This window comes from Opisthocomus hoazin, chromosome 1 (genome assembly GCF_030867145.1).
Source record: "Opisthocomus hoazin isolate bOpiHoa1 chromosome 1, bOpiHoa1.hap1, whole genome shotgun sequence".
Taxonomy (NCBI): domain Eukaryota; kingdom Metazoa; phylum Chordata; class Aves; order Opisthocomiformes; family Opisthocomidae; genus Opisthocomus; species Opisthocomus hoazin.
Window position 1 is genome coordinate 78,182,394 of NC_134414.1, and position 22,912 is coordinate 78,205,305.

Genomic DNA, 22,912 nt, shown 5'->3' on the forward strand with positions numbered 1-22,912 from the left:
GTATGGAAATGCGTTCGCTCCACTGGAGGGGGACGCACAGGGGCTGGAAGTGCCCCGTGCGATGGGGAAGGCACAGATTTGCCAGAGGCTGGAAGATGGCTGGGTGCCCCCCCCCTCCCCTTTCCCACAGGGCAGAGGTGTCCACTGAAACCTCTCAGCATTTGACGTGTCCCCAAAACCCCGTGGTAGAAAACATCGCTTGACTTCAGTCCCGGGCAAGCGGGAGCCAGCCGACAAGGGGGTGGTCGCTGGTGGGCTGCAACGGCAGCAAACTGAACGCGTGAAAACCACGTGGGGTACTGCTTTGGAAAAGCCAGTGTTTCCCTCTTTCTCTCTTCAGTGCCGAATAGTCCAAGGGCCCAGCTTTCTGCACCGTGAGCCTTGGGCTGCTGCTTTAAGCAGCTCTCAGTGGGCAGAAAATGCTGCTGCCCAGATTTGATGGTTGCACACACCGCCGATACAATTGGATATAAATGGATTAATTCCCTTTTAGCTTCAAAATTCAGACAACTTCAGATGAACTGCAGCTCTTGGTACCTTCGCTGATGGTGATCGTTTCCATAGGCACCCAGGGGAGAAGAGCCTTTGCCTGCAACGCCTCCCGTGGTGTCATCATTTGCCCTCAGTTTCCGGGTGACACCAACCCAGACTTTCTATTTCCGTCATCTTACATGAAGCTGAAGATTGAATCTCTTTCCACTGTAACAGTTTTATGGAGTTCTTGGGGGTTTAGCAAAACAAACCAGCTATGAAGATAATTGTGTCTGCAGAATGACAGGGATCTTACAAACTGCAAGCATCCAGCCCACTTGGGATAAAATTGGTTCATGCAGCTTTAACAGTACACACGGCCGTTGAAAGAGTTTGTCAGAAATACGGGTTTTTAGTAAATATAACCCCCACATTTTAATCTGCAATTTGATTAAAAAAAAAAGCCTTGCATTTTCAGGATTTTACGGTGAAAAGCTTAATATCCCCCTTCTTGCTCCAAAGTTTTGGAGCATTTGCATGTAAAGAACAGGGCAAGAGCAGCTTCAGCTGTTGCTGAAACCCCTTCAGCTGGCAGTTGTGCAGGATGCCAAGGTCGTGTTCTCCAAGTTGCCACTTAAACCGGAGGCATCTCTGCTGTTTTCATTAACAAAGGGCCCTGGAAGCCACACTCTCCTTTTGTTTCCAGGCATGTAAATGGTGAGCAATATCTCTGTCATGGTTTGGGTTTCTGAGGGTCCATGTGGCTCTTTGTGGCCTCCACGTTTTGGGAAGGAAAGCAGAAGGAAGGGGAACTGCAGGGGAAGGGCAGAATGGCGGGAACCGCATCCACGCAAGCCTGGCTGCAGGGAAGATCTGGTGCCTTCACGCACACAAAACGGGCCGTCCGGGAGTAAACTGGAGACTTTAAAGCCTACAGCTTTTGGAAAATGCGACGAACAAGAACAAGCAATGTACCACTGGGAATTTCAGGCCAGGAGATGCTAACGCTATCTACAGAGGGTATCGCGTTAGGTTCTAGCACCCGAAGGTCTGTGGGGCTGGGGTGGGAGGCCCCTTGCCCCAGCTCTGAGCCAACACTGCCTCTGGAAGCCCACACCCTGCCTGGGCCGGCCTGGGGCAGCTGCCCAGACAGCAAACAGGAGCTCTGGTCCCAGGGCATCTCCCTGCAGGGGAAAGCAGGCACTCTGCCTGCTCTGGGCAGCTTTACTTCTCTGGGTGCCAGATCTTCCCCGACACTTTTCCCAGTCTCTCAAAGGGCTCTTTCAAGCATTTTGTGTCCGCTGAGAGACTATTTCCACGCACGTGCTATACATGCTGCAGCAACACCGACGACCGCATTGAAGTCTTTAATCCGCTTTCAACAAGGTTCTTGTTCAGTTGAACCTCTCACAAGGCCACATCGCGGGCGGGCATTATGCAAGACAAGCTGATGAAACAAGACTTTGAGGGCTGACCTAGCTAAAGTCCTTCCAGCAGCACTTCTGGCTGCAGGACCTGGCTGCCTTTGCCCGCCCTGGCTAGGATACGCTAAACCTCCTCCTGGAAGGATTTATGTAGTGCTGCACTCCATCTATCAAGGGAGATGTTACTGCACAGAGCAAACAGCCATACTTAAAACCACGTGGAAGCTGCTGCTCAAAATAGAGATAATTCCTCATGCAACTTTGTAAAAAAACCTTCTGTAGAAGTTAGTCCTTTCTTCTAGCTGCTTTTTTTCCGTGTAAATAAACCACAGTCCTCGTGGCACAGTTAGCATTTTGAGCAGCGGCTTCTGATTAAGGATTTTGGGATCTTGGGGTGGGCAACCCCCCAGGAAATCCCAGGAAATTTTGAAGGACATAAAGCACCAGAGATGCCTCTGAATGTGTGATGCACTACAGCGTTTCACAGCCTAGGATAGCTAGAAAACACTCTTCTCAATCTGGGTGTCCAGAACTAGAGCCGTTTGTAAACCTTTCTCGATTATGAACCTTTTAAGTCAGGGCAAAAGCATTTTGTTGTTGTTTTTTTTTTAAGCTGAAGCTACATGGGCTGTGACCATGCAGCGCTTCCTTCAGCATGAAGGAGCCTCGGTGAGCAGCAGGCGTGGTGGCCACCGGAGCTATTGGTAACAGCTATTGCCTGTCACCCCGGGGGCTTCAAGGGGACACTTCAGATGCCAGCAGCGGGCTCCCCATAGAGCCTTCAACAGCAGGATTCGCAGCCACCCCGGGGCTTTCTAATGGCCAGGATTCACTCTGGAAAGCATGAGAGAAAAAGTGGAGGCATTTATGCAGTGGCGTAGGAGACTCCTGAAGGAGCAGGAAGGGTTTCCCTGCCATGTTATCTGCTGCTTCTCTTCCAGGTCACCAACTGCCCTGGCACTGCAAATAAATGTGTGGTTTCAGCCTGGTGAGCAGTGGAGGGCAGCTCGCGCCCTGTGTGCATGGGAAGACATCGAGGTCCCCCCTGTTCTGGCTCCTGCTCTGGTTTTCGACACAGGGAGGATCCCTGGGACTGGTACTGGGACCTGCCCTAGTCACAGGTACTGGGCAGGGAGCGCTCATGACCAAGGCACAGCCAGCACGTTCCTGTCTGCAAAGCACGCACCAGTCTACCTCCACATGAGTCCGTATAGCTGCGTTGCTTGACATCAGCTGGGCATCCGACTCCGTTCTCCACGCTCAGCTGCAGAGAACAAGCCAAATTCACTAGTGGTTTAGTTGTAGTGAAGTTTAAGATCAGTATGAATGAGCCCACCAGCAGGTTGAGAGGGAGATGTGCAGAACCACTTTGCAAACAAATGTGGCTCAAAAGCTCTGCAGGTCCCCTCCTGTCTCTACCTACCTTTGGGCTTCCAAATAGCACCTAGCAGCACTTTCCTTCCCAGTCTCAATGCAGCTGTGCCTTTGACATGTATCTGCTACCGCTCCACCACAGTGCATGGCCTGTTATAATCAGCATCGTTTCTCTAAACTGCCACGTGCACTTGGTTACAAAGGCCCACTGCTGAATTTAACGCTGGACTGAATAATGCCCGAGGCGCTGACCAGTCTGGATCAAGTCAAGGTTCAATGCAGGGTACCTGAAAAACTTGTATGATGGAAGCAAGAGCAGTCTCTTGTTAAATGATTTGAAAGAGTCTGAGGAAATTTTAGTAGCTACAGGGTGAGCTCTCCCCATCAGGGGAGCACTTAAATCAGTGCAGGGGGCCACTGGGCTTGGCCACAGTGAGAAGTCAGCACTGTCGTCAGCTCCCCAGTTTGTGAAAAGCATAAAAGATCATTTAATGGCCATCAGGAGGTAGGGCCGCGGTTCCACAGCCAACACAGGAGGATGGCAAACAGGTGCATGACTGGGTGGACACACAGAGCAGGGACGCAGAGCTCGAAAATCTTGGAAAAAATACTGGAGGGTTGTTTTGACATTTATATGCTGAGTTCTGGTGCACTTGCATATGCAGGAGATGATGGAATTTCTGAGAGCAGAGTGCTAACCAGATAGAAGAGTTCTGGCAGTTTCTCAAAGACCTTTACAAGTCCGAGAGAAATTTATAAAATGGATAAATCACTGAGAAGTTAGTTCACATAAATAAGAGTAAGAAATACGGAACGCTGTGATGCTTAATCCACAGCTCACTTCTCAGTCATTAATTTCAGCCAGCCATGTTGAGCAGAAGTGCTTGAAGAGTTCAGTGCAAATATTTGAACGAGTGTATGGGGGGCTGTTGTTGGTAGTAGACTGAAATCAGGGATTGTTTTAATTGCCTCATGGAATCTTTCAGCAAACAGTTGCATGCTTTCTGAGGATTTGCCTTGTGAGTTCAGAACTTTGTTTTGTCTGATATGACAACTGCTCAACTGAACTGACAGGAATAACTTCAGAAGTTTATTTCTATTTTATTAAAATCAATGTATACAGCTTCAAAAAGTCATTAATGTTTGTTTAGTTAAAATGTTTCAAATATTAATAACAGCTTCAAAATGTTGACAAGCCCTAAAGCCCAGCAAATAACATGCTTTGATGTGTTTGTCTTCTGCAGCTGAAGAGACAACTTCGAATTTGAAATTAAAAGAATTAGTTTGCTTAATATTTTCTTTCCGAATCAGAAATGTTTGGGGTTTTTTTCTCCAAGCTGTGGTTTAAATTACATGTTATTTATATTATTTTACAGTTTATCCCCCAAAAGAAAATGGAGACATCTTGCTCTCTGACATCCTACTGACCTGGTTGTGTGCCCCTAGGTATCTCGCTTTGTGGTTCCGGCACATGGAGGTCTCAGTGTGGCCCATCTTCCTGCCTCCAAGCACGCAAGCAGTCCTGCTGAGGTCACTGCTCTGTTAAGCTCAGCAGGATTGTTTGGTTTATGTAAGATTAAACTAATACAATTTTGCAGGATTGCCGCCATAATAAGATATTTTATCTCTTAGTATGAAGGGAGCATTTACACTTGGTGCATTTCAAAATACATCTCTAAGGATTTTTATTTGCAACAAAATACAGCAGTTATTGAGGTCTGATTCCCAGCTGGGGTAATTCAGCTTGTGGAAATTGAAGGAGCTAGGATGGTTGTAGCAGCTGAGGATCCAGATCTACAGTTTCCCTAAGTATATGACGCAGATGTGCCGCTCTCACACTCACAGTGGCAACTGAACACAACTGTCTGGCAGTGCACGAGCATCTCTCTGTCCCAAAGGAGCCCTTTTATCCCTTATCTACAGAAACAGTCTTTGACCAAGGAGAGCACAACAACTAAACCAAATCATGTATCACAAAGGCATGGCTGGTGAAGAATGTAGTGGTTTTTTTTGTTTGTTTGTTTTTTTTTTTAATAAGAATATCATCAAATACAGCTTTGAGCCAAAGGCCAGTGATGTTCCAGCCCTTCCTGCTGCCGGCAGTCCTGGGAAGGCCTGTGGGACACCAAAGGTGTGGTGGAAAGGCGCGGAGAGGTCAGTAAGCTCGAGAGACTCTCACCTGCCTGCTGGGGCTGTCACAGTAGCTGAGAAAGGGCACACACGTGTGACACCCATGGGAAGCTCCAGCTATGACCCCACAACACTCCTGCTGAATTTAAGGTCTACCAAACCTATGAACCCTGCCTACCTGGTATCTGATACCGTGTCTACCTGGTGTCTGATACTGTGTCCCTCTGCGAGATCCTGTTCTACAAGCAGTGGAACGTTTCTAACCAGATGGCAACATTGACACATTTCAAAGCGTCATTCAGTTTCCCCTGTGACACTAAAAGCCACTGCGGCTCCACACAGGTGAGTTATTTACAATGGCAATCACAACGCAGTTTGTGCTAAATACAGCCAGCTAACCTTGCAAAAAATTACCTGCAAAGTCATGGCAACAGACGGAGGAGGCTGGTGGAGCAAATAGAGATGTCTAAGCCAGGAGCTGCCTCACCCACCCGCAGACCCTTGCAAAGGTTTCCCCACCAAGCCGGGTGCCGCAGGCTCCCCTTCCAGTGAGCGGGGAGGAACGAGGGCTCTGGGGAGGAACAAGGGCTTCGAGGGCCTGGGGCTCTGCCCTGCTCGGCAGATGTCTGTCGGGACGCACGGCCCAGAGCTCCCAGCTCGTGCTGGCCCCAGCAGGGTGGATGGCCACCGACTTCCACAGAAACTGAGTGCCCGCTCGTGCTGCCACATTTCTGTCGCAAGTCATATAAAGCAGAGAAATCTCAAGACGTTTTCAGCCAGTAACAAATGAGTCAACAGGTGTGCTTTCCTCCTCTAAAATCTACGTACATAAACTCACGTTCCCCTTGTAACTAGAGGCTAAAAGGAAGAAGCTGTGCTTCAGGTGCTTTTTTTTTTTCATTAATCGCATGCTTACAGCTGTTCACAGGAGACTGGGAGAATGAGTCCCTTCACGTCTTCGCCCTGTCCCTAGTCAATTCTAATCCCAAAACATGGTTTAGCTACATGTGGATGTGTGATGTTTCGTGAGGGTAACGTATTTACAGGCTGACCGCTCCTACTTAGATTGCTGTCATCTCTTCCTTTCATGGGCGTTTTCCAGTTTCATGTTACCAGTTCTGCCTCTGGGGAAGAGGCCGGTGTACAAATCTCTGAAGCAAAAGATCCCGCGTGGATCAGCGACACATGGCTGAGGCACTGAGGCACTCCAGGCGGGAGCCCGGCTGCCTGGCGCAGAGCACGGCACGGACAAGCTCTGGCCTCGCGCAGCTGACGGCAACCGAGGCAGGGGCTGTCGGAAAACCTGTGACGGGGAGACAAAGCAGTGCGGCAGCCGGCTGATGCACGGTCACGGCGGCGAGGCAGGGGAGAGCCACGCAGCCCGCCGAGGCCCACCCCGCTGGGCTCCGGCTGGCGCAGCGCAGGCCCACGGCCCCGTCCCCGCTGCCGTTCGTGACGCACAGCCATGTCGGGTCAGCTCAGCACGGCCTCAGGAAGCCGTGCAGCTCCCCGCTTTCGGGACCGGAGCTGGCCTGTCTTGGACCAGGCTCGAGAACCTCGGCACAGCGCTGCACCCTCGCAGCCGGCCGTGCCCCTTCCCCGGTCACCATGGCCTTGATTTACGCTGGCTGAAGCAGCAGCGAAGGTGCCGCACGGAACTCCACCGTGTCCACCCCCCACCTGCCCGCCAGCCAGCAGGACGGGCTGCCGCAGCAGAACCACCCTTCTGCCACCACACCACTCCTCGCTCACCGCTCTCCAGGAGCGGCACAGCCTGACAGCAGGCCATCACGGCCCAGGCGCTGGCTGCTCGGAGTGAGGGGCTGAGCTACTACGAATGCCAGACTGGGAAGTCACTTTGCAATAATACGGACGGTCATTTATTTATTGTTTTATCATGACACATAAAATGCTATGACTGCGATATCAAAATATGGTGCCACTTATAAAATACCAGTATTATTAATGCCGTGGTAAGATACTGCTAACATTTACAGAGAGGTGTATAATAATTCTAAAGTCTTGCCTAATGCTTTGCTCCCGTGACAAAACACTCTGGCAAGCAGACGATGGGTGGAATACAGTGCCTATTTATTATCGTGGTTTCTCCTCCTTGATTACTGAATGGCCTATAACGATATCAATAATTGTTGCTGAATCTAATCCTTTCAAATATGGTAGACAGGTCCTTTGCTTTTACAGTATGTGTCAGAATAAAAGAGAAGCATCTGAAAAATAGAGACGACATTTCTTACAAAATGAGATGAAAAAATAAAACAATATAAATGGAACTTTCAAGTGTTTCTTTTTATATTTAAAGCTCTTCTTTCAATATACTGTATTTAAACATTCTTAAATAATGATTCTGTACCTTTGATTTTCTGTTTCATCTTCGGAAACAAATAGAGCAATCTCACTATAGATGTGTGCAAATAGAAAATATATAAATATATTTAAGGCGCATGTCATAAAAAGGTGGTCTCGGAATTGTCACTTTTACAGTGATCGGCTGGGATCCCTTTCATTTTGTCCTGCAAGTTATTTGAGCTTTGTTCTTTTAAGCCTTTGAAGTCCACATTCAAAGAAGAGCCAAGCACACACATACTGTCCTGTGTTTCATTTTGTAAACTGCTTGATGACACCTGTAAAACAGTCCCAATGCGACTGAACAGCGGCGTTGATGTGATCCACTTCAACAAACTGAAGTCTGCTTGGTCGACTGCTGAGCTCCATGGGAACGTTGCTCCCACAGGCAACAACTCCGTCTCTGAGGTGCCGTGCCTTACTTCATGAAATCCCATGGACCTTTCCAGACTACTTGCCAATGAGGGGAGTTTGTTTTCCCCATACAACGCAGCACCCTGGGGAGATGCAGCCACAGTCCGATCTGTCGTATGTTCTGCCTTCTTGTGCTCTTGGAAAAGTGACTCACATGTCTGAGGAGATGTTGGCAAAGGTGTGCTTTGGTTATAAGCCTTATAACAGTCACTAGCATTTGAGCCAAGGCTTGGTGAGAGGCTGGCTGCAAAGGGTTGTGCCTGACGTATGGTCTCCTTTACATTCAACTTGGTCAGGAGCTGGGTGCGAATCTCTGGGGGTAGTTTACTCAGCTGGCGTCCAAGCTGAAGCTGAGTTGGGAATAGTGTTCCCTGAAGGGTTCTGTACAGAAACCTGCAAGAGGAGCACGTGCACGTGAGAAGAACTGAAAGAAGAAAGTACCCAAGATACCATTAAGAGAAAATATCCAAGAAAAAAGTACAACACAGAAAAATAAGAGAGTTTTATGTGCCTTTCTTATGTTTGACACGAGAAAGCTTTCAGACAAAAAGCTCTGAATGCTGTGCTAATATTTTGACTAATAACAAGCAGTGTAAGAAATCTGCACCTTTAGCCAGTGATCCACCTTGTGATTACATATGGTCTTTCATCTCTCCTGATAAGGAATCAAAGGCAATGGGGATCAGTCTGCAGGACAGGCCTCTTACATCCATAAGTAGGCAAGTAAGTCCACAACACGCTACCAGAATTTCTGTACTGTGCGTGTTATGGGAGGATGGGTTGAATCTGGAAAACCTCATGGAAAACCTCACAGGGTAGCAAATCTCTGCATGGCCAGGAGACTCGACAAAAGGTCTACAATTATCCCACTCTTGTGGTCTATGGCCAGGAGCTGTGGTCTGTTCCTGTGTTCAGGAGCACAGAAAAGGTTAGACAACCTGACTTCGTATAATGAGCCATTGAAAAAAACTGACTTGGCTAGTAATGCAAAAAGAAAGAGGGAAAGCGGAAAAATAAATGTTTCTTGCCCTCCCAACCATATGCATAAAGATATGAGAAAAGATATGAGAGAAGATACAACACCTGGGCAGCAACGCAACGACTGGTGATATAATGCAAGTGAAGTAGAACATAGGGTCTCCCATCAACCTTTCCATAGTCCAGTAGGGATTGGATGGAGGATGACATACTGGGCAGGAAGCATTGTAAACCAGAGCCACAAAGAAAAATAAAAGGATACTGAAGATGCAAGATGACCAGTGAAGAAAAGTCTAGAAGAAAAAAACAACAAAAGAATAATGATTCTTCATATTCTGAGAAATTTGCTGTGATTCTCAATTAATAGTTCTTCATTTCTGGAGCCAAATCCATGAACAGCAAAGAGTTTAGAGCCTTGTATTTTCAAAAATTCTTCTTATAGACACAACACTACAAAGCTGTTCACAGATCACAGTTTAAAACCTTCTCCGCGTTTTCTTAAAATTCTTGCTAAAAATGGAATACGCCCAGGGAAATGAAACGACCATCTTCTGTTTCTGAAGAACGGCACTAAGAAAAGAATTAGGTATATGCCAGCGAGTTTCTATGTAGGCTGTGGATACCTTACCCAAGTTTTGGTTTCAATAGCCAAATGTAGTATGATGGTAAAAAGAGCTATTGTGGTGATGGGAGTTCCCCAGGAGAAGATATCCACCTCCGAATCATAGTAAGTCTGTAAAGAAGGACACAGAATTTAGCCCAAGCTGTTTTGCCAGTTCTCCTCAGAATGTTTGAAATAGAATGGCTTACACCAAACACTTACGAAATAGGGGATGAAGAAGCAAACGAGGCTTTGATACATAGCATCAATCATGTTCATCCAAAACATCTGTGGTTGGTACTCCTGTGGCACAAAAGAAGAAGAAAGATTTTTAAGAAAATCAGAGCCTAATGAAAATGCTGTTTGCTGGGTTGTTTTGGTTTCGGCTGCCGCTGGCAACAAAAGCGCCACGCGGCCGCCCCTCCCCCCGCCGGCGTGCGGAGGAGAATGGAAAGAAAGAGGCAGAAACTGGTGGGTCGGGATAAGGGCAGTTTAACAGAACAGCAAACAGAGGGAAAACAGGAACAACAACGATACAAATAAGGAGAAAACACAACAACGAACCGTACGGCCCAGACAGCCGCTCTCCCGAAACAGGACCAGCGCCGCGCCCCGCCAAGCCGCGAGTCAGTTCCCGCCGCGCCGCCCCCCCCACCGGAACCCAGCGTGACGTCACATGGTATGGAATACCGGGCTCTGTTTGGCCAGGTGGGGTCAGCCCCCACCCCCCCCCCCCGGGCTGTGCCCCTTCCTGGATTCCGGTGAAAATTAACCCTGTTCTGGCCAAACCCAGGACATGGGTAAATATTTTGAGGGGGATATTCCAATGCGCACTTTTAAGGGCTTGTGTAAACAGCTTCACAACTTTGCCAATCGGTTAGATACCCTTGGGGATGAAGTATGAAGAGGCTATCTGCACGATGCTCTGTTCTGGGAGGACACTCTTCTGCTCCCCGCCCCGCCTCCCCGGCAGAGAGTGTAATTTGAACCTGACACTCAGGCCAGCGAACATGAAGGTGCCCAACTTTATGCACTACAGTTAGACCACTGATGTCAGGAGGAGCTCTCTGAGGTGTAAGCACATGAGTAAATGCGTTTTACATCATTGACATACAAGCACTGAATATTTATTTACAAGACAGAAAACAGAAGATGCACACATAGTTAGAAAAGAAGATCCACAACAATGACCTTCAGCAAGCAATGCAGCAACGTATGCTATGTTATAAATACGTAAACATATGTATATATACACACATATATATCTGTGTGTCTGGGCACAAAATTGCTTGCTAAGAAACAATATTAAACTAACATTTTGGTTTAAAGAAACATACAATTGCAGGCGTATGGATGGTCATGTAAAAGACCTGGATATAAGGAAAAATAGTTTGTAAATGATAAAATATTTACGTATTTAATTTTGGGATATAGGCTACATCTGCAACAACTGGGCTCATCAAGGCTCTTTACCTCTATGGAGAACATAATTGTAGCCTAAAAATCAGAACTGAGAGATGCTTAGAAACAATTCTGGTGTTCTTTGGCCTACTGAAGTAACATGTGGTTAAGCACTAAAACAGGTTGCTCAGAGGCACTGTGGAATCTCCATTCTTGGAGACATTCAAAACTGGACTAGATAAAGACCCGAACAACCTTATCTAGCTTTGAAGCTGTTTTGAGCAGGGGGCTGGATCAGATGGCCTCCAGAGGTCCCTTCCAACCTAAATTATTCTATAATTCTACAGACTTTGAATCAGTGATGTCTTTTTGAAAGAGATCCTACCTGAAGCAGGATTTTTGGCAAGTTTTAAAAATGCCTTTTTAGGTAACTATTCAGAGAAAACGCTCACCTAGATTTCAAACAAACTTAGGATGGTCCCTAGGCTTGCCCATGAGAAATAATTGTACTGTGAACCTGGGAGACTTCTCTTCTCAGTTTGCCAGCTGAAGACAGGCAGACACAACTTCCCAAAAAGTTTAAGCCATTACCAGATTTCTATCACCTTAAAAATGTGCAAGAAAGGAAGGTATTTATGTTACAGATCTTTAAAGTGTAATGCACTGGAACAGAAGAAATGTAGAAAATGGAAAATAACAGCTGGGTGGAAAAAAGAGAATTTGGACTAAAACACTAAATAGAAGTTACACTAAAATTCTCCCTTCATCTTTCCAGAGCAGACTCTAGCAGTGTCACTGGATGTGTAGGGTACCAAATACAGGTGTACAGTTAGAGGCAAAAGACACTCACTGTCTCCTCCCAGAGGGCACAATGTCAGATACTTTTAAGAAAGGCTTTTGCATTGGAAGCAATGTCACAATATAGACAGTTTTGCCAAGCAGAAAGATTTTCTCACAGTACATTGTAGCTGTAATTACCAGAAATCATTTGGCTCAAATCCCTCCTGCAATTCTTTCTGTTTTCATTGTAAAATTCAAGAGAATGGGGACAAGGTGTTTGCAACAGACATTTCGGCTGAATCTGTCATCTGCTGGTGACTACCTCCCTCAGAGTCCGAGTCTATCGACCTCCGTGCTTACTGCTAAAGCCATCTTTCCCTTCTGGCTGTTTATAAAGGGATGGATTCTGAAGGTCTGAGTAAGTACTGTGAGGTTATTCTGTGAAAGTCCGCACTAGTCTACAAGGTATAATCTGCTTTACTTTTGTGGTTATTTGTGAGCCTGGACCATGAGGGAGGTGTTCAGCTTAGGCTGACTTAAAGCATCCAGCCTCCTCTCCAGTTACATATTTCCAAATATAGTTGTGTTTTTTTTGATTGTTTATTTTAAATGCACTCTAGGCATTTAGATACTTTGACTTAGATGAGAAACATCACAAAATAATAGTGATTTCTCAGACTGTTTTTATTAGTCATCCACCCTTTGGGAGCAGGGCTGTTTTTCAATAGAAACTAAAGACATCTAGGAAAAAAATCACAGAAAGCAAGAAGTTTTTACCTCCATATTCTGGCCACTTTTATAAAGCTGAGGTACAGCAATTAACACTTCAGCTGGCACGTCCTTATCCAGCACACCAGTAATCAGTTGTGGAAGAGAAGAGAAGAGTAAATTAAAGAAGATGAGATACCACTGATCAACCATTGATGAGCCAGAGAACCCGCAGTAGAACTGGTACCAGAAGAGAAGGGCCACAAACATCTGAAACAGAATGAGCAATGCTATAAATATGATGATAGCAGGGTCTCATCATCCCATTGTATTCTGAAACCATTCCAATTCCAGTTCTGCAAGGACTTATCTATGAACACTAAACACATGAGCAATCCTTCTAAGGATACCTAGTCTTCAACTCATTGTTCCTGATGCCTGGACCACTTCTCTAAGCTGCAAACACCTGGCACACCTGCAAGTCCTTGTGCTGCTGGAACCTCAGCTCTCAGGTGTCGGGGACGACTTCACACAAAATGAACTTTCAGTTCAAGTGAGACTCTGAGGTACAATTTATGTAACTGTAAAAAGCTCTCCCAACTATCACTGACCTCTAGGTATGTGAGTACTGATCTCATAGCATTTACATTACTATCGTAAGAATAAGCATGTTCATAATAACATCCTCTGCTGGCTTGAGATGCTTTGGGAGGCTCAGCCGGCAGGTAAATGCAGAGCTTTTTTGGACCAAAGTGAGACTAGCAAGCAGCAGGGGAGGTGAAACTGTCAGGTCTAGTGAAGTTGTCTTAACTATTCTATCTCTGTGCTTTGAAATTCAGCAAATTAGCAGTGCTATTCCTCAGTCTCCCTTCCTCTTCAGCTGTATAAAAAAATCAGCTGCACACACAGCTGTAGTGCGATTCTTCATGTGACTGGGTTGGAATTACTCAAAAAGGGACAAACCACACAACCCTGGTCTTCTACAATCTCTGCAGCGTGGAGAATCCAGAGGTTTTTATGGCTCAGGAGAGGTGCTGACCTCACCTGTGAGGGGGGATTTGAGGCCTAGAAAAAGACAGGCAGCTTCCTAGGGAAGGAAATATATTCTCAGGCTTGGTCCTCCTAAACCTGCAATTTTTATTATTCTTTGTAAAGTGATTAACATCAAGCGGAAGGCAACCAGAAAAACCTTGGCAACTGTCCCTTGAGGGTTTTCCCCATTTTAACCACGAAGAAGGGAAAGGACATGACCTCTCCTTTCACTTCCTCTTTTTTTTTTTTTTTGCATTCTGTTCTCAGAAGCTTTCAGCCTGCTGGTGTATGTTAACTCTTCATCATTATTAGATATACAGAGGAAAACATAGATCCGTTCTACCTGTATGCCAAAATGTGATTGAAACTTAAGCGTAGGAGAAAAAAAAAAGCCATGGTGTGCTTGGTCAGTGAAAACTGTTATAAGAGTAAGCCCATCATGTGAAGGGGAATTGTCACAAAATAAGAGGTCAGTCCTGCTGTACGTAAATGTATATATATGTGTATATATATAGATATATTGTGTATATATATGTTCAGGCAATGTTTGCATACGATGTTGAAGTGGCTTGTATATCAGCAGCAACATACCTCTCACTGTTTGTGAGTCCATGCTATAAACTAAACTATTAAAAGTTAAATGGTAGTACTTTTTTAAGGATCACCTCTAGAAATGTTTCTGTAAATACCTTTCAGGAAAAATATCTTCCTCTGGCCAAAACAAGACTGAGTTACCAGAGCTTACCCCCTTCAGTACAGTTGGCTGGGAGATGGCAATTTCATTTCAAAATTGAACAGAGTTTGACACTTATTTCCTTTCCACACCCAAACCCCAAAAAAACTTCCTGAGTCTTTTCTGAAAATGGAATTGCAATAAATACGTGGAATTAGATACTTTTCTCTCACTCCTCTGAAATAAACAAAATCCAGCTAATCCTGGACCTAAGAAATTTTCCTCTCTAGAGCCTTGCTAAAATTAACCTGTCTTGGAAACAGTGTGGCTCTGGCAAAAACGGGTAGTTTGATGAAAATACAGTCAGCTGAAAATTCTACTACCACCTCTAGTATGGGTCTCAGTGGTGCTGTCAAAGAAAGCTGTACAAATAAATGGCATTTTCAGTAACCAAGCTTAAATCAGATTTTTATCCCTGAAATTTTAATTTGGATTAAACGAGTGTTTAATTTAACTTCAAATCTAATGTTCCCTCTTGCTTCTGTGCATTACCCCCTTGAAAACGTCAAACCAAATTGATATAAACATGGAATTAAATTTTAAATAAAAAAGGTTTCCTTTTTTCCCCCCAGATGAGACTGTTTTATGAATGTGGCCCCAGAAAGAATTTCTCAGTGAATGAAGTACAAGTCAAAAAATGTCCAGTGCTGTCTTGCAGAGATAATGTATAAAGGAGAAGAAACAGTGCATGCTTGTGCAGGTAGAATTTTGTTTACATTAAATCCCTTTTCATCAAGCTCAGATATTTCAGGTCATGCTATGATTTAGTTTATATTTTACTTGTATTTTTATTATCTCCACCAAGCCAAACATCTTCTTGGATAAGACATCTGAGTTTCCAAATGGCTTTTGCAGCAATTTGGAGTTTGAACTTTGTGTTAGATAGGTTCTAGTGGAGAATGGAAAATTTCATATTATGAGCAAATGGGGAAAAAAACACTTGAGGAAACAGAAAACTTGCAGAACATTTGCAGTGTAGCTCTCTTGACTCTTTGTCGCGAAACATCCAGAACAGCCTCCTTGTGACAGGATCAGGTGCTCACATCTTTCATTTTTGAATATTCTTTCCTTCAGGGCAGGCACTGTGTCAGGCATATTTATGTGTATATGCTGGATACCCCACTACAGTTTTAGAGTCAGTAGCAACAAGTATTGCTCAGAAAGCTCTCTAGGCTGCCAAAACAGAGCCAACACAAAGAGATATTCTTCAGTTATATTCTAGCCTTGAGGCAGCAGCTTCCGAAAATGTCTTACTAAAAATCGCATGAGAAATAATACTCGTGATCAAGGGGAGTTGTACCAAAGGAAATGGAAGATTTTACAAGAACTGAACAAAAATGTAGATGTATAAACAACATCTCTGGCTGCTGATTACTGGAATGTCTTACATGTATTGCTTTTTTTTTTTTTTTTTTTAATTTTAATTTAAGATGGTTCTGCATACACTTCTTGGAAGTTCAGATTCAACACTGTCAAGCCAAAGGATATCTTGGAAACGTACAGCACTGGGAGTGGGAGTACAGGCATTCAGCATCATTCATGATCAATCCTTAAAACTCAGGCATTTGAACACCAGCACATATCTCACTGTTGTACTTCAACAGGTGGCTCTCCACTCAGTGCAGCATTATTTAAATCTCCTTGCTATTTCAGACTCAGGCAGCAGTTCAGATCGTCCAAGTCTCTTCTTTCTTTTGTGTCTGGAAGGGAGATTGCATGCAGTTTCTGACCAGACCACAGAGGGTATTTTAACATGTTTGTGTTCCTATGATGTTCAAAATTTTGAGCAAATGATGGTGTTCTCCTGATAAAACACCTACCTTCAGACTGAGATTAAACGGGGACTAGTCAGGCCAAGAGGAATTTGGATTAAAAAGTTGCCACTGATTAAAAAAATTGAGGATTAATTTAAATTTGGAAAGCAACTTTTACAAAACTGAGAGCCACTCTTTTCCTGATATTGAGGATATAATCCAGTCTCCTACTCACAGTTCACACATTGCCCTCTGGAGCAAACAGAGGTCTGAGAGCTCTGGCTCTCCTCTTTGTCCTGCTTCCAAGGTGACTTTAGGTGTTGCAAGTGAGCAGATCTGTGTGCCTGCCAGTGACTCCCACACAGCTGACAGAATTCTTGGTTGTCTTGTTAGGCAGTTTTCAATCTTTGTACTCCAAGATCAAAGCAAAGGGCCTTTGTCAGGGCCAAGCAGTTGAGCTGCTACTGGCTCAGTGCCCAGTACTGGACTAACTCCCGTTTCAGACACCAGGGAGGAAACACAGACACGTACTCTGTCCTCAACCACAGTGTGCTTCCTTTCTAATGAACTCTATTGGTTAGCTGGGAGTAAGATAAATCAAGAAAAAACCTTCCCAATCTCTGCATCTGAGCCACAGAAGGACTCAAGTTATCTCAAGTCACTAGGGAATATGTACAGTGATTCATAAGCAATAATGAGATAGGGTCAGGAAGCAAAAACACACTCAACAGCTACTTCGGACCAATGCCGGATGGCTTTGGTGTTAAAAACTCCTGTGTCTAGCCAGCTAAATTCTGTAAGACTGCTCTATAAAGACACTTTTCTTAAGCAGTACTTGTTATTTCTGTTACCTAATTTGCACATTCAGCAGCACACTGTAGCTGTTATGGAGTGGGTCCTGTATTTCTGCAAATGGCAGCCAGCTGTCTTTCAACTCTGCAGATTTCTTTGCAACTTATTTATAAACCATTTGAAGGCTGACCTAATGCTCACTTAGCACAAAATAAACCCTGGAAACATGTGGTACCATAAAACTGCCAAGTCAAACACTTACTGCATTTTTGTAGAAGAAATACAGCACCATGTTGGCGAGTCGGGAATAACACCAGTGGCCATGAACAAGCAAGAGCTTCTCCAAGTGCCGGAACCTTGGGATTGCAAAGTCGCTTGCCATCACCGCCTTTAATGAAAGAGAAGTTGGCATCATTATTCTAAAGCGTCACTTTCAACAGCAACAGTGAATCTGGTCATCTTCCTAACTCATACAGTCAATGGAAATTGTACTGATGAAGAAGGAAATCCATTAAGGTGCACGCAAAATGCAGCTGTTCTTGCATTGATTTGGAATACCCGTGAGCAAACCCGTCAGTGTGGCAGAAGATGCAAGGCGACCCAGTCCTCGCCCAAAGGAGACTACAGTCTACGTTCCAGATGGTGACAAGCAGCAGCAGAAAGCGAGAGGTGGGAGAACGGCTGGCAATCGCAGCTGCATGAGCATGAAGGCTCAGGGCCCGCATGTGAACATCTTGGTGGCTGTAACATCTTTCTCTGTAAAAACTACAGGGTACTTACAGGGCAAAGTGAATTTCCAGAGAATAAAATAAGAAAAGCACAATTAAGTGGTTGCATCATAATTAGTGGACTTTAAAAGACAAAACAATAAAAAATATTAGTTTTAATTACATGTGCAATCCTGTCATAAAGTTCACTTGGCTGTCCTGAGATATCAGTATTTTGAGGGCTTTTTAAAATTGCATGTTTTCTAAAACTGTCTACGAAAAAATCACACTAGACGAGACTCCTCTGGGACTTTGCAGACTGCTAAATCACATTGACAGCATGAATCACTCAGTTTATCTCTACTTCTGACTAAAATTCAGGGTACTGTACATCTAAATGAGACCTTCTCGTAAATGATGGTGTTATCACAGTTGTCTCATGATTTTCCTTATCCCTAGGATCATATTAAGATTTAATTTAATATTAAATTACAGTTCATTTTCTATTTTGGTTTCACATTACTTCTCACTGTTTGGTAAAAACACAAAGAAAAGTGAAAACCTCCAAAGGTTGTCTTCCTCGTACTCTGCAGGGTATATTTTGGCTGTATTTTTAAATGAGACGCCTTTCCTTTTAGTTTTTCCTAGTTCCCTTTCTTGGTAAATCATCAAAAGGGCTCAGTTCTCCCAAGTAAGTGCTTGTAGAAGCTATTAAAATAAACTCTAAAACAGTATGCAAGAGGAGGTCTAATAATGCATTGTAATTTAAGCAGTAGATGTATATAAGCACTGGGACTTCTTTATGTTGAGACATCCTGGGATATCTCAGGTACTGAGATACAGTTGTCATAACCTCCCTGCACAGAACCGTCTGACTTGTCTTGCAGACACAAAGCTATCTTGCAGTTTGAGGAGAAGAGAGCTATGCTATGTCTGCTTCCTTGCCCTCCACCCTATCTCAGCCTATTCCAATGTTAAAACAAAACTGTTAGCTTCTTTTCACTTGTGCTTCTAACATAGTACTTCACAACACATTGTGAGAAGTGTTGAGTTTTTTTTTCTTTTTCATTCCATTTTGATTATAGTGAGGAACATAGTGAGGAAGATGGTGTTATCCAATTGCATTTGCATGTTTATCTCATCTCAAAATATCCCCTTCATTTTCACATTTTTATTTTTTCTTCCAGTTTTTTCACAGGAAAAAATGATTCATGCTCCACATGCTTCCATAGACTGTGGAAAGAAAATACATCAGAGAGTACTGCTGTTTTAGATATCTAAATGCTCAACACCTTCTGAGTTACCTGCATGTGTAAGATTCTGAGAGTTGTTTATAGTAAAGGTCCGCATGGTTCCTTAGGATCTTGCAGTAAAGGAAGGGATCTATAAATATCTTCCACTCTATTGAATGCTCATTTAGAAAAACACAGGTCGTTTAACGGGTTAATGAGCAAACAGTTTTCAGCTTTGAATACAGCATAAAAGCCAGGGGCATTTGAGGACTGGTTATTGTAAGTGTATGAGCTGAACTGAAAGCGGCATAATGGGGAGAGGAGTAAAAAACATGCTATGAGCACTGTATGTCTGCATTAGGAAAAATAATGATCTGAATTAATACATAGATGATAGAAGCCGGCAAGTTTTTAAGAGATGATAATACCCAAGGAGTTTGGGGCAGACTTTTTTGAATTGATAGGCTTGGAGACGTCCCCACAAAAACAGTCTCCTCTGGGCTCTCTGGAGCCTGGACTGCCTGCAGTGATACTGCAGAAGTCACACAAATCTCTCAGAGCCTGGTGAAGACTGTGGAACAACAAATATACTTGGTATCAGCTTAATCCAAGACTACCATTTCTCCTGCCCTCTCTGGCCCCCAAAGTCAGACTCACATGGTCTGTGGCTGGGATGCCATATGCACAATGAATATCTGAATATTTTTGTGGTAGCTTCTTTCCAGTCTAATTTACAGCCACTAACATGTTTGGAGAAGCATGTATAATGGACTGCAGGCCTGAAATCTGTCTGTTTGAAGAGCACTGATGGACATACATTTGCCCTGGAGATTACTTTGACTGAACTCTCTGGATGATTACAAGAAGGAGAACAAGTAATAGCTCTGCCATGCCAGGCTGAAGCCCATCTTCCCTAGTATCCAGCCTCCAACAAAAGGCCAAGAGAATATGCCTTCGGAAGAGTATATGAATAAATAAGAAAAACGTCTACTGACTTCTCTCTAGAGTACTGTCCTAGCTTCTGGTGATCTGCATGTCAGAAGATGCACAAAGCTGACATCCAAGCTCATAGCTCTGTCAAATTTTTGTTTCATAAACCAAATAAATTACAGACATCCCATGGAACACAATTCTATAGCCAACTTGTGAACTGTGCGAGGGAGGTCTTTCTTCCCTTTCAAGCAAAACATCCAGCCACTGTTGCAAAAAACGCAGTGTGGGTCAGAGAATCACCCACCAGTAACTAAGTTAAGGAGCATGCTTGTCTGCTCAGGTCCTCATGGAAACACTTCCCATCTTCTCTGAAGAGCTCTTTGCCATATACTCAGCTACTTTATTTCCTCATGTAATCAGTCTGCACCCAGCCCAAATACAAGCTAGGTTGTGGAAATGAGGTATCTTCCTCATTCTTTGTGTCTTACTGCCACGTCTGTTGCTAACAAGGCAACTGAACAGCACTAGCAGAAGAGGAGGCAGAGGTAATAGGTAATGCAGTAGGTAATACATCCTATACATATACATCTTTTCTTCTGAGGATGGGAGAACTGCCTGTTATACAGTGGTAAATACAGTAGTCACAGGCTGAACACATTCAAAAGACTACAGGGCAAGTCCCCTTATCTTGCTGTTCCCTGCGGCAGGAAATGGGGAGAAAACCAAGACTTGGAAGAGTATGTAGGGAGCAGTGGTTCTGCAAAGGGCTGCAGTTTTCTCTTTCTTCACTTTTCTGCTGTCTGAATAGGCTGAGTGAGTGAGATGTGTGGGTGGCTGGGCTAAGGGTCACCACCACACCATGCAACAAGCTGCATCAGCTGGACGGGCTTGTGCAGCTACTCCACAGGAGAAGTGTACTCAAGCAATACAGAAGACAGAAGAATAAAACCCAGAATAAGGTGAACCTTTATTTCCTAAATAATGCATAGCTGAGCTTTCTTCTTCCTTTAAACTAGTATTTAATAAATGATTTCTTAAAACATATTGCTTAGAGGCATCTAGTAACTTGAATTTTCTAAGAAGATAGCATGTTTAAACTTACCACAGATCTGAGAACAAATACAAGCCCAAACTCAAGCTGTAAGCATCCTTATGATGCACAACTGACACTCCTGCGCACAACTTGCTGCTTCTCCTTTATTAGTGCTGGCTACCCAAAGGCAGCGTGGTCAAGCTGACATACGGGAAGTGCCTACTTCACCCTTTCATGGAAGTGCTTTTCAGTGAAGGAGCAACATTACCTGCATGCCTTCTTGACCAGAGATCCCCACACCAACATCTGCCACTTGGATCATGCTGACATCATTAGCACCATCACCTAAAGATGACAAGATACAGTTTTGTTGTCACTAGTAGACCAGGAACAGTGATCAGTAGCAAAGCAAATGAAAACCAGTTGTTGCTGAGTGTTGGCTGAGTATAGTAAGGGAGATGTGGGGTAGGAAAGGATCCATCTTTGGAATATAAGGTTCAAAGCTTGGCAGACTTTTTTCATCATGGAAAAGTAAAAATAAAATAAATCCCTCTCTTTTTAGTAGGATCTAAAATTCAAGTATCTGGCTTTAACTGCACAAATACTAAAACACTGGAAGGCTGAAAATGAGCTTCCCAATACTTCTGCTTAACAGATTAACTGTCTGCCTGCAATCAGGTATGACTAAGAATGAAACGTGCAAGGAGGCCTAAAGCCAACAAGAACGTCTACACAGTAAAAAATGCAATAAAGTTAAAAAGTAGATGAATTATTGACTTGGGTTGACCAGTCTGAGATCTTTAATACACCCATCACAGGTAGATTTAACTGCAATAGTTGCACAGTCACCATCTCTTGCTCTGCTTCCAATCATGACACCACAAGTGATAGGTGCCATAGAAAGGATACCAAAATGGGACATGTATCTACTTAACCTCTTACGTTTACTGCCAGTGTGCAAGTGGAAAATAAAACTGTGTTTGCTGATGACAAGACACTTGGTTTTAAACTTCAGTGTCTGAGGTGCACATTCACATCTCACTCCAATTTCCCTGCTGTTGGCACATACAACCGGTATCTGTGTACCAGTGTTACTGGTGTGTGACCGGTATCTGCTCACCTACAAAGCTGATGTCTTTGTGACTGTGCGACACAACCCCAAGTTAGTCCGTGCTGGTTAAAAGACAGAATGTGTACAGCTAGGCTTTTAAGCCAGAGCAGGAACTTGACTTCAACTCACAGGCTCAAGATGGTCAGAAAGAATGAAAACACAAGCTGTCCAGTCTCCACTAGTGTTTTTAAGCATTCTGGGTAATTCAAGTTAACCAGCTAGATGTTTTTGACAACATATGCAAATGATTATGTCCACAGTCAGTCAGCCACACACATAAATTCAGTACAAGGAAGGTGTAATCGAGCTAGATACAATAGAGTGAGCGTGAGGATTATTATAATCAGCACACATTTGGTGATGTGGATGTCACAGGAGTCTGGCAATTATTATATGTACTTAGGGTTTCTCATGGGTAGGTCCAACCCACATGTGTTCCTGCTATGATTAACCAAGACAGATAGATGAAAACCAGTGTGTTTGTGACGATATATGCTGCAATCATATCTTTGAATGCAACATGAACCTAAAGTTGAGACAGGGAAAGAGAGCTGGTTGACTTTTCTTATGTAAAAATCATGGAAACATGGAAGATGCTGCCAGATTTAAGACAGGGTGACTGATAAAATCTCTTCGCCAACTGAGCAATTAGCTGTGAAGAAATATAAATGCTGGCACGATGCCAGTCATAAATCCATTCTCTATACTGACAAGACCAACTCATATCCTAGGCTGTATGGCTGACTTGTGATAAAAAATGCAGAACCTTAAGTTTAAACACGATTGGATGAAACAACATTGAGCACAATGTTGTTCTGTGCAACACAGTGATTGCAAAATGGTGTTGTGCACAGTACCAGCTAACCCAGTTCTTCACAGCTGTGTTTGAATCTGCCAAAGCCTCACAGCATACCTTGGTCTTGACTACCTAACTTCTGTA

General features: G+C 44.0%; 1 protein-coding gene across 2 annotated transcripts in view; it reads right to left on the minus strand.

The window, feature by feature from the left end:
* Nucleotides 1-7,281: 7,281 nt before the first annotated feature.
* Nucleotides 7,282-22,912, minus strand: part of ATP10A (ATPase phospholipid transporting 10A (putative)) — a 123,535-nt gene continuing 107,904 nt past the window's right edge. For both annotated transcript variants that reach the window (XM_075427205.1, XM_075427212.1), the window contains 7 exons: nt 21,130-21,206; nt 17,219-17,344; nt 12,715-12,915; nt 9,979-10,059; nt 9,784-9,888; nt 9,261-9,448; nt 7,282-8,570 (listed from right to left, as the gene is read on the minus strand). In XM_075427205.1, the coding sequence (XP_075283320.1) occupies nt 7,865-8,570; nt 9,261-9,448; nt 9,784-9,888; nt 9,979-10,059; nt 12,715-12,915; nt 17,219-17,344; nt 21,130-21,206 (1,484 nt within the window). In that variant the 3' untranslated portion in view covers nt 7,282-7,864. The remainder of the gene's footprint in view (nt 8,571-9,260; nt 9,449-9,783; nt 9,889-9,978; nt 10,060-12,714; nt 12,916-17,218; nt 17,345-21,129; nt 21,207-22,912) is intronic.